At 39.3% G+C, this 14,880-nt stretch overlaps 1 protein-coding gene across 2 annotated transcripts in view; it reads right to left on the reverse strand.

The window, feature by feature from the left end:
- ROBO1 (roundabout guidance receptor 1) overlaps positions 1 to 14,567 on the reverse strand; it is a 1,916,411-nt gene extending 1,901,844 nt beyond the window's left edge. For both annotated transcript variants that reach the window (XM_044072442.1, XM_044072441.1), the window contains exon 1: positions 14,453 to 14,567. In XM_044072442.1, coding sequence (XP_043928377.1) covers positions 14,453 to 14,552 — 100 coding nt within the window. In that variant the 5' untranslated portion in view covers positions 14,553 to 14,567. The remainder of the gene's footprint in view (positions 1 to 14,452) is intronic.
- Positions 14,568 to 14,880: the final 313 nt, after the last annotated feature.

Genomic DNA, 14,880 nt, shown 5'->3' on the forward strand with positions numbered 1-14,880 from the left:
AAATGCCAGCACTGGGATTTAAAAAGATAAAGGGTATTGATGCTGAGACCAAACAGATTTCAGATACCACTGTATCTTTCTAATGTGGAGTCTTGCCATGGATATCATGAGAATCATATATGCTATGTGACCCAAAATTCTTCCCTCTCAGTGACCAAAGTCTGAGTGGAAAACCCTTAAAAGTAGATCTAGATAAAGGTCTATTTTTTCTGTGAAAGAAAAGCTCTTTGAACTGTGGAGTATAGTTGATATCCCAGGAACACAATCCTATGTGAATGAATCAAAAAGACTTTGAATGTTCTCTTAGAATCCCAGCTTGTGTAAAAGATCTCTCACCCAAGAGAGAGACAGAGATTCCTGACACTTTGAAAAGACTCTGCAAAAGATAAGCAGGTCATCTAAATATAAAAAAGTAGCTACCCTGTAGCCTTCACTGAGCTATAAATTGAACTAGACACTTTGTGAACACTCTTGTTGCAGTGGATATTCCAAAGGGTAAGGCAGATAACTGATAATGTGATGCAGACACACAAAACCTTAAGAAACATCTGAAGTCTGGATGAACAAGGATGTGAGGATAAGCATATTTTAAGTCTGGATTTGCCAGGAAACTTTAAAGAAGAAGAAGAGGTAACAGGTTGTAAAATGACACAGTTTTGAATTTGGGTACTATCACAAACAGGTTTACGAAAGAAAGATCCAGAACTGTTCTCTAAGCATTTTCTTTCTTTGGCACTAGGAAAACCATTGAATAAAAATCCTTCCCCAACTGGGAAGGAAGAACTGGTTCTTTCACTTCCTTGGGCAGCATGTGATGAAGAACCAGTGGAAACAAAATAGTCTGATCTGGAAGATGAGGAATGACCCCCTGGAAAAGAAAAATTTCCTTCCACTGCCATGTGTAGCCTTAATAAATGCTTTTCAGAACCCATTTATCTGAAGCAATCTGTTGCCAAGAAAAAAAAAATCAAGATTCTGACTATCTGGAAGAAAAAAGGGGCCAGGGTGGAAGGGGACACATGGTCTCTGTCCATAGTTTTGGGATTTTCGGTACTTCTATTTGGAACCCCCTTGCCATTTCTTCTTAAATGTCTGTATACCTGTATTTTGATGAGACTGTTTCTTCTGTTTTTTTGCCAAAATTGGATGAGTAGATAGAAAATCCCTTGGAAAATTTGGAAAAGGAAGGCTGAAAAATCTTGGAGCTTCCCTGGATCAACTTTCCCCTTTCATCATACTTTTTGATTACCTCTGCAGCAAGTAGGCCAAACATTAAACCTCTATCCAGGGAGGAATTTAAAATCTTATTTTTAAGATCATCTGGGAGGTTCTGAGAATGCAGCCTTGCTAACGTCCTCAAAACAGTACCAGTGACCACAGCCCATATCAACAGAGTCATACACATTGTAAACAAACAATGAGTAGTAACCTGTGCAGTAGAAGAAAACAAAATTATTTAAAGCAGAAACTGCAAATAAAACATTCCTCATATTTTCACAGTTTGTCTGGACAAACTTTAACATGCGAGCCTGAAAATTGAAAATTCTGAAAATCAAAGTTAAGGAAGTATACACTTTTCCCCCAAACCTTTTCAGAAAGAGAAGAATTGGAGTTAGCTAAGTGCTTAGCAGCAATGGGATCAACTAAAGCTATAACTGCTAGGTCAGGTCTGGGAATAGTTTATAAAATATTAAAAGACTGAGGGGTTTATATATCATATCTGCCTTTTTAGGGGCAGCCAACTGACTATCAAGAAAATTGTGCGGTAACACAAACACCCTCTAAAGTAGACAGAACAGGAGGAATGGGTGTAGATTCTGGAAAAATCCTTCTGTAACAACTCACAGTATTTTCTGAGGAACATAGAAACCTCAGTGTTCTCCCACTGAAAACACTGACACATTCTAGAAATAGTCTCAGAGAAAGAGAAACTCCCACATGAAGAATCAGAAACTGAACTCTCCTCTGAGACCGAATCAAAAGTCTGAGGAAAGAAAACTGCATTCATCCCTGCATCTTCCTGTCCATATTCAGAATCTTGATCTCTTCAGGAAAAGAGGAATCGCTCTTTCTTTTACCAGAAACTACTTTGCAAGACGGATAAATGGCCAGAATTAAACCATGAGTAGAACCAGCAAACTCCTCCTATTCATAGAAAATTGAGAAGCAGATCCATGCTTGGTTTTCTGTTTCTTTTTGATTGGAGTCATGAGTCCATATTTGTTATTAATGGTGGCAACAGCTTCCCCAGGCATGGGGACAGCATTCTGATACAACAGGGAATCTTCCTTGTTCCCTCTCCCAGGACTGAAAAGTGTGGCTCTCTATTGCCCACTAAGGGGACCCCAACATCTGCAGAGGGTGTGGCTAACCCTCAGTCCATAGTGCCTGTAGGTGCTATACCAGAGGGATCTGGAGTAAAAGATGAATGGTCTGAGGTAAAACAAATGGCCACAGCAGTCACTCACCTGTGGCTGATTGTTAGCTTGCTGTGGTGGCAAACTTTGTTTGCTTCATTTTTTCTTTTTGTGGGTGGAAGAAGGACTGACCATGGGGCTGGTAGTGTGTTTGATGGTCAAACTGAAAATGGTGCATTTTTCCTAGGGAGGACAAGCAGCAATTGCCAGTAAATACCAGAAGTCCACTAAAGTTACTTTTTTAACAGAAGAACACAGTAAAAAGCAGTTTAAAACACTATGCCAGCCATGCAAAAATAAAATAAACACAGTTTCTACGCAGACAAATGTTTCAGTTATTTTATACCACTTTTAAACTGACAGAAGAATTCAGCACTCAGTTACATTCTTGAGACAGTCTGTTAAAACAAAACACTCGTAGAGTTAAAAATAAGTTTCCTGAAGAGGAATGTAACAAAACATCAGAAAACAAAAGTTTTTTACCCCCAAAGGGAACTTTTCTACCCAGCAAAGGAAAGCACAAGCCGACTGTCAATCTTCAAAAGCCTCAGAGAAGCATACAGTTCAGTGTCAGTGAAGCTCTAAAGGGCTTCTCCTCCAGACTTATGCTTTAGTCAGCTCATCTTGAGCTACCTGACAGTTTGGGTGCATGGAAGGTGCCCTGAAGCTTTGGAAGTTGGCAGCTGTTATATCCTTGGCAGAATATAACCCATATAGATAAGGCCACTTCAGCAGTGATCAATATGATGACATAGGTGTGTGTTTACACAACAAAGCATTCTAATATCAATGTTGAGAGAGTACATCTATTGCAACCAAAAACACCAAGGCCAATGAACTTACAAATTGTGTTGAGCTGTATTGTTTCTGCTCTTTTCCTTCAAAAATTATTAACGTTTTTTTCAGTAGCAAAATACTTTCCATTTATTTGTGTTCTCCTACTAACCCCTTCTGCTCCCCTCTTATGCATAAATGGTTCTGGCTTCTTTCAGGTGATGCGAGATATCTGGTATGTGCTGAATAGCCTATGTGATTCCCTCTGTCTGGTCATGTTAATACAGGTGGGACCCTGGGAATATTTTAAGTATGCCCTTAATCATTGATTCAAAGAGCCTAGTACCTATCATTATTGGGTTAAAAGAAAAACAATACCTTTTGCTGTTCTAGAAAAAGGTTTCCATACATCTATCCATCCATCCATCCTCAACCCCTTTCCCATTTTGCACGTGGGGTCAGGGTGTCACTTCAGCAGTGACAATCATCTTAAGCCAAGGATTTACACCACCAGGTGGCTAGCCCTGCTACAGTAGTTCATTTGCACACTCACCCACACACACACACTCTCACCTACAGCCACTTTAGAGTGTCCAATCCACCCACTGCATGTCTTTGGAATGTGGAAACTGGAGCACCCAGAGGAAACCTATGTGACCCCAAGGAGGGCATGCAGACTCAGCACAGAAGGCACACCAGCTGAGAATCAAACCAGAGAACCTCTTGCTGTGAGGCAACAATGTTAACTGCTACACCCACCACTGTAGCCCCCTGTATTACTACATTTTACACAGTGACTGCCTCTAGTTTCTTCAGTAAGTTTTTCTCTCCTTTATCCTGCAGCAGCTTGCCTTGAACCTTGTGAATAACAGCAATTACAAAGTTTACTTACTGGGCGATTGGGATTGTGGCTAATGTGGAGCTTGCTGGCACTCTTGCTCACCTCAACTTAATTATATCCTTTTTAGGGCACATTGCTGTGAGCTTTCCTGTTCTTATTTTATGTTTAGTTTCTTTACAGCCTTAGTGATTTTTTGCAGGACTCCAGGTCTTTCAACAGTCTTTGTTTTATGCATTTATTCTTCATCAGCAATGGTGCTACATATCTTGAAGGTCAGATAAGAATGGTACCCTAGAATGCAAGAGGTCTAAATGCTCCCATTAAACAATGCAATATAACTGACAAACTGAAACAATTGCACAGCAAGGTGGCTTGTTTACAGGAAGGAAAGCTTAAGCAAATTCACTTATCCACATGTTCGTCGGATTGGAAGACATGTTTTGTTTTTCCTGTGGCACTTTAGCTTCCAGAGGTGCACTAATTTTATCTAGTAGTGTCTTGCACTAGACCAAACTGAAATAGGTGTCAGGCATACTCTCAACCTCTCAGAGCAAGAAATCTGGACAAAGGCATAAATAAAGGGGGCAAAGGGCTAAAAATAGACACTTTTTAAATATTGCTCTTACAAACTTAGAGAATTAATAGAATAACAGATTTTGCATTAGCATGAATTTTCTGAGGGGTATGAAGCTTGAAACTCAAATGTCTGCCATTATTTTCTGACTTCAACCCTCAATGATTTATCAGCAGTGTGCCAGAAAAGCCACAATTGTGAGAAACAGAACAAAAATATGAGGACAAAATCTGGACATTCTGTGAAAATCTGTACAGTTGAGAGGTATGTGCTGGTAGTGGGGTGTTGCCAATTTTATGGTGTTGTTGGTAACTTTTACTGGGTAAATGTTGAGGAACAGTTTTTGATATTTTTAAGACTGTACTGAATGACATAGGTGGGAGTGGGAGATTAGTCTCTGCAGTTTTAAGCAGAGATTTTAGTGATGTCTTTAGCCCTGCATTGGATAAAATTCTTTTTAAGGAGGGCACAGCTAAGCAAACACAGAAAAAAGATGCTAGAAGAGTAGCAGGCGTCTTCCCCTAGCTGATTCATGAAGAATTCTCTACCCAGATAGGAAACAGATCACATGTTTCACTCTAGCTACAGGGGTAGCCAGTTAATGTAGTAGTGCTTAATTGTGTCATACAGGTTGATATTACATGCTTCTGTATTTTCAGAACACAGTATGGTTATTTTGAATCTGTAGCACATGACCTGGGATGGTGCAGTGCTGCAGCAGTTAACATTGTCGCCTCACAACAAGAGGTTCTCCAGTTTGTTTCTTGGCTGGGGTGCCTTCTGTGTGGAGTCTGCATGTTTTCCCTGCATTTGTGTGGGTTTCCTACACATTACCAAGACATGCATCTGGAGTGTTTCTCCCAGGGCCTCTCCTGAAAATTTGCTTGTTCCAAGTTGGACCTTCACAGTAAACAAATATTAAATAAACAAATAAATAAAATCAGTAAGTTAGGATGGTGACTAGAGACATTGATTCCAAAAAAATCTAAGAACAGGATTTATTTTGGCAAGAGCATGCCACACTACTGGTATTAGTCAGGCCAAATGGGGGACCTTCAATTTTATGTTGAAGAGTACTGTGCTATGTAGGAGAGTTATTTTTGAAGCTACATGCGATAGTCAGAGATTTGGAGAAGTACTTTCAAGTCATGGTAAAACAACTTGTCAGGTGGGTCTGCTGACAAGAGACACTAAGAGTATACAAGTGGCAAAGAATTTGTCACTTGTATACTCTTAGTGTCTAGGTTTTGCACCATGCAGAGATACTCATGATAACAGGGCCAGACTGGAAAGTTAATCATACAATGCTTTAAGGAATGACACTGCATAACATTAGTTACTTTGTAGATGTTGGGAGATCATTGAGACATTCTGTGAATAATATTAATGATATTATCACTTTACTCTGCCTCACTGAGAAGCATTGCTTGGGGGACCATGGCTATTTTCTGGCCTGAAGTGGTTGGTTTTAACACCAGAGGAATAATTAGATCTTATTTATTTATTTAACATTTGTTGACTGGGGATGACTGACTAGGACAGAGCCTGTTTTCAGGGGGGCCCAGGGAGAAATGCTCCAGATGCATGTCTTTGGAATGTGGGAGAAAACTGGGAGCACCAAGAGGAAACCCACACAATTGCAGGGAGGATATCCAGACTCCACACAGAAGGCACTTCAGCCGAGAATCAAACTGGAGAACCTCTAGTTGTGAGTTGACAACATTAACCGCTTCACCACTGCGCCACCCTTAACAAATTGCTTACCCTGGGTGAAGTGTTTGATGCCATCAACACCCTTAGGGTGACAAAACTTCCTACCCAGATGAGATTTTATAGATTTCTATAAATACTTAAAAAAAAACAGCAAAACAACTTGAATTTGTTTGATATTCGACAAAGAGAACACATGGCATATACCATACACCACTCAGGCTGCCTCCATTGTTACATTCCCTAGGGAGGCTAAAGACCCTACCTGTCTTAGTACGTATTAATTTATTTCATTACTGCCAGCTAATACTTAGATTCTTATGGACAGGCTCAAGAATATGTTTATCATTTAGTTAATGTCTGTTAGGATTTATTAAACAAAGGCTTGGCAGCTCAGATTAAGTGTGGCCTGTTCCAAAGAAGGGGCAATCTCTGAGACACATATCCTCAACCTATGCAGATATGGCACTAGTGAGGATGATCATGGTCTCCTCGACCTATGCAAGTATGCTACTAGTATGGATGATCATGGTATCCTCGACCTAGGTAGATATGCCACTAGTGTGGATGATCAAGGTCTCCTCAACCTAAGTAGATATGCCACTAGTGTGGATGGTCATGGTCTCCTTGACCTATGCAGATATGCCACTAGTGTGGATGATCATGGTCTCCTTGACCTATATACATATGCCACTAGTGTGGATGATCATGGTCTCCTTGACCTAAATACATGTGCCACTAGTGTGGATGATCATGGACTCCTTGACCTATATACATATGCCTCTAGTGTGGGTGACCATGGTCTCCTTGACCTAGGTAGATTTGACACTAGTGTGGATGACCATGGTCTCCTTGACCTATGTAGATATGCCACTAGTGTGGATGACCATGGTCTCCTCGACTTATGTAGATATGCCACTAGTGTGGATGATCACGGTCTCCTTGACCTATGTAGATAATACCACGGCTGCAGAAGTGCTCCAGTTGGTACACATCAGATTTAATTACCACCTGATATGGGTTTTACCTGAGTTAGTACTTATGCCCGAACACATTTCAAATGACTTACGCCATTCTCTAAGATGACTTAGAAGGACAGTTTTAGGCCATAGTATGGCACAATCCCACAATGAGTTCTGATCTATTTTTTATTCTGTTGGTGTTACAAGTTATGATGTTGTTCTTTCCTATAGCTGATCATAGTACAGCACTACTCATTTTATGTTTTTTTTTCTGTTCCTGTAGTTTTTTGTACTTTTATGTTGTATTGTTTTATATATGCCAATATATAAAACAAAATATAATATAATATATAATATAGTATAGTATAATATAATATAATATAATATAATATAATTAATACAATACAATACAATAAAATATAATGTAATCTAATCTAATCTAATATAATATAATATCATATAATATAATATAATATGTTGTTGTCTTTCGGCTTTTCCCAGTTAGGGGTCGCCACAGCAGAACTCCGGTTCGCTAATGATTAGCAGTAGATTTTGATGAACGCCGAGGTGCCAGCTCAACTTTCAACCTTCAACGAACGCACGCCCATTTATGTATGTCTTTCGAATGACCACCCAACTGTAGGGAGAACATGCAGACTCCACACAGAAGGCACTTCCCGCACTCCAGCCAAGAATTGAATGGGAGAGCCTCTTGCTGTGAGGCAACAATGCTACCGCTGCACCACCACAGATAATATAATACAATATAATATAATATGTAAGTGCTTTTTAAAAAAAAATTACCTGGTGGCTGAGCCTTATCTAACTGGTCCACTACAAGTGCTGATGTGCTAGTAGCCCATGACATACTTGCTCACTGCCCTTTGTTTGACAAACTTCCACGAGCCCGGTTTATGATAACTACTTAGTCCTTACAACACCAACTCTATAAAAGTTTATAGCCCTACCAGACTCCTAACTCTAACCTTAAACCTCCCATCCAGTTCCTAACCCAAACTTCACTCCTTTACCTTAAAATTCCAATATCCCTCCCTAAATTCCCTGATCACCCCTTTAACTTAAAACTCCCTTCATGCTCCCTAACCCTAAAAGTCCCTTCCTGCTCCTTAAACATCAGTGGTTCACCAGGTAGCACAGTTGTCTTTGGTGGTAGAAAGTAGTAGGTTGCAGGGTCTAGTTCCAGTCAAGGTAACTAAAGTGAAGGTGTATCCATCTACATAAAGGATAAGCACACCTCAAGACTGGTGAAACAATATGACATGCTCAAGTTACTCCATGTCCAACTAACCATGGAAAAATTCCATTACCATAACCTTGCTGCTACAGGTCTCCCACCGTATACCAGGAAACCCATACATCTTACCTGAATTTACTAGAATCACTTACAATTCAGCCCAATACTACACTCATGGGTGAATAAACTACCCCTCCATTAAATGAAAACCTACATGACTACTAACATGCAGGCTCAAAGATTTCTAGACTTTGTCAAAGCAAATGCTCTGGAGCAGCTAGTCTGTACTCCCACTAGGGGTGCACATATCTTATACGTGGTACTCACAAATATGGGAAAGTGTTGCACCCCCCCAACCCCCCGAGTTTGATGTCCTCACTGGTTAGATCAGATCACAAAGTGGTTTCCCTTAAAATAATATAAAACTAAACCCACACCTAACCCCAAAATATTTAAGAACTTTTCTAAGGCAAACTACCTCCTATTAAGTGATGGCATATCTAGTTTCCAAGTTCCCCCAAACTTAGAAAACACAGAAGCCTATGTGGATGCATGCACAAAAGTCCTATATGACCATATAAACAACTGCATAGAAACAGCAGTGCCAGACCAAAATAAGCCTAGGACAAACAGCAAAAATAAGTCACTCTGGTGAACTCCTGGTATAAACAGGCTGCACATCAAAAGAAAGAGAATCCTGTCTAGAAGTAACAGAAGTAACAGAAAATGTGCACAACAAAGCAAAAACTCCCTCATTAGTCTAAACAAGCAATTCAGGGGACTAGTCAAGTCTTCAAAAGCAAATTTTGAGGCAAAAATAGCCTTCCAAAAATTCCCAAGCTAAGGATAACCATAAGGCATTTTTCAGTTATGTCTGCAATCTTAATGCCAACACTCAAAAATGTGTAGAATTAGTTGTAGATGACATCACTTATACTCAGCCAGAAGATATAGCAAATCTGCTGGCTGATAAATTCAGCTCATATTTCCCCTCCCCAACACCTCCAGTTACCCCAAAAAATACCCTCCACCATTCCTCTACCAGTTACCACCAAAGAACAGGTCACCACTGTGCTCTCTAACGCTAAAAGCATGGCTTTTATGGGTCCCATTAACAGTCCTAGATGCCTCTTAAGTAGCTTGAAAGAGGACCTACTAAGGCCCACTAAGATCTCTATTTAACCACAGCCTCCAGACTGGCTTTGTCCCTATGGAGTGGAGGACAGCAATAGTCATCCTTCTGCTAAAGGGGGTCCATCAACAAACCTGGGAAATTACAGACCTATACAACTGACTGGCCTTACATGTAATGCCTTGGAAAGAATAAGCATGAAACTGATAAATAACAAAATAGGAAACCTCCAAACATGGGACCCAACTCACTTCGCCTTTATCAAGGTCAGGTTGTGCCTGCTCAGTCTGGTGGACTTCACTAGGGTCATGGATGAGGGTAAAAAACTGCATACTGCCGATCTTGACTTGGCTAAGATTTTTTACACAATTACCCACTTAGGTATTATAGATAGACTCACAAAACTGGACATAACTCTCTATGTCACAAGATGGATAGCCAAATGGATCCCAGACAGGAAGCATGTTATTAGACTGGGTAAATTCAGATCCAGCAAGATGCCATTTACTAGTGGTGTGTCACAGTGCTCAGTGCTGGGGCATCTCCTGTTCAAAATACACTTCTCTGAATCAAGGGTAATGTAGAAGGCCTTTGGCTAACTAAGTTTGCTGACAGCTGCAATCTGGGGGCAATTATTGAATCCCCCAGTGATGTAGATACCCTTCAGAAGGGTCTGACTCTGATTGGTGCCAGAACCATGGCCTAAAACTAAATGCAAGAAAAAAATGCATAATCATAACCTTTGGGAAGTCAAATACCCCTGCAAATTACAACATTAATAACACACCTAAAAGTGGACTCAGAGGTGAGAGCTCTAGGTACCCATATAGATAGTAACCTGAACTTTGACTGCCATGTTGGTGAAGAAATATTTCTATGTGGCACAGCTTATAAGTAAAGGCATGGCATCCAGATCCAAGGAAATTATAGTCCCACTGTACTTGGCCTTCATCAGACCAAATAACTGAGTATAATGCACCTTTTGGCATGTACTTGATCAGGCACTTGCAACACCTGGAGGGATCTCAGAGGTTCCTTACAGAAAATACAGGGTGTAAACAACAAGTCCTATGCAGACAGACTAAAAGCTCTATCCCTTTACTCTCTCTGCTACCAAATACTAAGGGGTGATCTATGCTAACCTACAAGGCACTCACAAATCCAGCCCTGATGGAACTGTTACACATTCACAAGACAAATGGCATGAGGTCACCCGAGCTAGGCATCTAAAGCTGGTCTGCGCCATGAACAAAACATGCTGGAGAGATATGTGTCTCAGAGATTACCCCTTCTGAACAGGCTTCCTATTCATGTAAAGCAGAAGTCTTTCCTGACCCTATTGAAATGTAGTTTGGATCAATGCATGGGAAATCATAAAATTGCTCCTGGGGTGACAGGTACCCATTTCCATTACGGACAGCGGCAGTCTTTAAAATGCTCAAAGATATAGGCACAAACCTAAGCTATCCTCTAGCCTTTTGGGATCGAAAATCAGGTAAAAATTCAGGCAATAATGATTAGGCTTGTTAGGGCTCTTAAGGCGTTAGCTCAGTAATCTTTTATGAACCTATGAAACTATAAACCTAAAACTCCCTTCATGCTCCCTAACCCTAAGTCTCCTCTCCAACTCGCTAAACCTAAATCCCGTTCCAGATCCTTGCCCTAATCTACACTCCTACCCCACACATGCCTTATGTAGCTGTTTGCCTGAACTTATATTCATGTTTGAGTTCAAGAGGCAGGTTACATGAGTAACAAGATGCTCAAGACTCTAGCACTGAGACATAACAAGATGCTCGAGACTCTAGCACTGAGACATAACAAGATGCTCGAGACTCTAGCACTGAGACATAACAAGATGCTTGAGACTCTAGCACTGAGACAACAAGATGCTCGAGACTCTAGCACTGAGACAGATGTCTTTGAGTGCTTGTGTTTCACAGCCAAGGAACGCATACATTTCCTGTTTCTGTCCAGTAACTGTCACCTAAATTAGCCTTTCTGAAGGCTTTTAGTTATGAGTTACCAGTTCAGCAATTAATGGAACAGGCATCCCTTCTGTGATAATTGTTAATGAGAAGGTGCCCCTCATTCATTCTGTACCATACCCCATTCAGACTTACTGCCATGTGACACCATAGCTCTCAACCTTTCATATCCAAAATGAGGAACACTAGCCCTCATAATGTGGAACAAATGGACAAAATTTGGAACACATACTAATGGCTTACTAACAACTTCAACTAGAAAGGTTATAGGATGGTCAAAATATGCAGGCTTTACATATAAAGAAGGTCTTTTAATGAATTAATATGATTAATTCCTGTTTACCATGGATTTCACTTAAAAAAATTCCTAACACTGAATGTGTGACAGATTCTTTCAATGTGGAACCTCAAGGGACTTCGAGGAACATGAACTTTTTAAGACCCCAAATGAGGTACGTCCTTCGTAATGAGGTACACTTGAGAGGTATGTGTGACACTCCTCTTCTACTCAGCACCCACTCTTTACTAGTATAAAACTGCCATATATTTCAAGATAAACTCAAATGATTAGTCAAGCTTTTATCAGTCTTGTTCTGTCCATCTAGCAAAGGTGGATTTACTATATCCACTTAAATGGAGAAGTTTTAAATGTGCAAGCACATTTTATATATAGACAAATGCTGAAGCAGGATTCTGTCAGTTTTGTATTTATGTGCTGTATATATTCAGAATTTATTACGGTATGTTTGTGTAAATAAATAAATAAATGTGATCATGCAGTGATCATGTTTTTTGAATTGGTCCTACTGTATGTTTTCTGGATTGCCAGTGTTGTAGTCATTATCCTTAAGTATTATTTCTATAGCTGGTGAGGAGCTATCCCTTTTGAGTCTGTTCCTTATCCCCAGTCTTGACGCGCATCTGAGAGTGCAGACAGACAGGCAGGCACATGTATGCTGTTTTAGCATGATAAAAGGTTTTCATAAATATAACCTTGAAGAAAGTGGGACCCCTGATAGTGAAGACCCTGCTGTGACTGTAGAACTGGCCGTCCCCCAGCACAACAACACCATGCAAGGGCCTTAGCTCTCCTGTTTATTCAACATGATGTTATAAAAAGGGGTTTGTGAAACTGATTTTCCAAATGACAAAAAAAAAATAAAAAGAAACAAAAAAGAGGTTTTCAGTTTTTCATCTGTATAAACCAAAGCAGACTGCCTAATATGCTAATCCTATGCCTCTTGCCTATCTAAATATATATTTACATATAGTATAATATATTTAGAAATTAGGGAAAAATTGGTAAGGTGTATTTCTACTGGCACTGATAGTAAGAGTGCTGTACCCTAAAAAACAACTTATTCAACACTTGATTAATGTTAGAACACATTCTAAAACTGCAGACTAAGCCGTATAGAATAGTACAACCTTTTCTGGCTGAGTAGCTCAATGACTTCTTAATGAGAGGTCATCTTTAGTAATTTAAGTGATTCTACCCATTTAGAAATATATGTCAGTAGGATAATGTGCAGTTATACCACAGTACTGGAAAAAGTCCTGAAAAAGGATATTATCACAGACATGATCACTGTGTTAAATTTGCTTAGTCAATTACACCAGTCATTGAAATAAAGTAAGATCAGAGAGAATGCATAAATTATGATTATTTACTAGATATCTTCATCATTTTTTACATATGTAATACAATCAAACACTGGAAAAGGCAGTCAGTCACTTTTCATTCACTGTGTGTAACTTTTAGGCTTCCAAAAACAGTGAAAGTAAAAATACAATAGCTAATGTAATAATTTAAATTATAGTGAAACACACACACACACACACACACACACACACACACACATATATATATATATATATATATATATATATATATATATACACACACACACACACATATACATATACATATGTGAAACAGTAAATGTTTTCTAGCTTTACTTAGTCATATTTATTTTATTCCACGTTTATTTCATAAAGTGAACTGAAACAAAATAACTGCAATGATTTCAGCAACAAGTAAGGTGAAAGTGTTGTAATATTTTACAGCCCATATTAAAATTAAACCTATAAAACGGTATACCAGTAACAGTGTTGTCTATAGTAAATCAACAATCTGAGTAAAATGATATCGAAGCTCTTCAAAGGAATACAAAAATGTCAGAATTCAGACATATTCAAATGAATTATACCATCTATTATCTTACTAATGACAGGAAAAATAGTTAGACAAAGGCACTGGATGTTTGGTATTATGTGGCCTACTGTATCTCTCTTGTCCACATTTCAGGTTAAGAAACTTATGTCTCATACTTTACAAAATAAAAGTGATCTTTTATGAGAAATTTAAATAAACAACTCCACTACTTCGAAATATGCAGTTTCACAGACAAAATGTCAGTTCTCACCCATAATAAGGGAACATAGCAGAACAAATTGATGTATGCAGTTACATTTTCTGAAATGACAGATGAAGCAAAGGATAAAGTTTACCAAAATCTTTGTGGAAAATCCTTTGTGCGGTTAAAGTTCTAATTGTTTCTGACATTATTTTAACAACATAATACAGTCATTGCAATGCAACACATTTTTTATCCAGGGCATTTACTTTAAATACACTCAGATAAGCCGCTGCTGGCACAAATTGTTCTACAATTTTATAAATGACAATAGTAGAAAAATGAGTATAAAGTGTAGCAATACATTTTGACAGAGATGGAAAAAAAAGAATCAGAAGAAATTTGGGAGAGGTGAGTTATGTGTTTAGAAGGTGCACTATACCTGTGTAGCCCAGTGAATTGTCATCTTGGTCAGAGGTGGGGACTGCTGTTCCGCCGTTGCTTCCCCTCTCCAGGCTATCAGGGTCTGTTGAAAATAACATCAGAACTGCTGATGGGGTCACAGTTGAAACAGTGAAAGCTCTTTTGGCTAGAGCAACTCCACACACATTTAACTCCACAAATAAAAACAGTAAATGCAATGGAAGTAGACAGGAATTACTTCTTCTGTTTACTAATCCTAGGAGCATCATTCCTGACTAATAGTAAATATCTCCTGCATAAATGCTGCATTCAGTTTCCTGGTCTGTACATTTCACACAGAGAATGCTGAATCTAATTCTGCCTGACTGCCTGTGAAGTGCTCTCTGCATGCTGTGTGTGTGGCAGCCAGTACAGGCTGTGGTGAGCATATGGGGACAGAGAGATAGG

This window comes from Protopterus annectens, chromosome 5.part0 (assembly GCF_019279795.1).
Source record: "Protopterus annectens isolate FY-2018-M chromosome 5.part0, PAN1.0, whole genome shotgun sequence".
Lineage (NCBI taxonomy): Eukaryota > Metazoa > Chordata > Ceratodontiformes > Protopteridae > Protopterus > Protopterus annectens.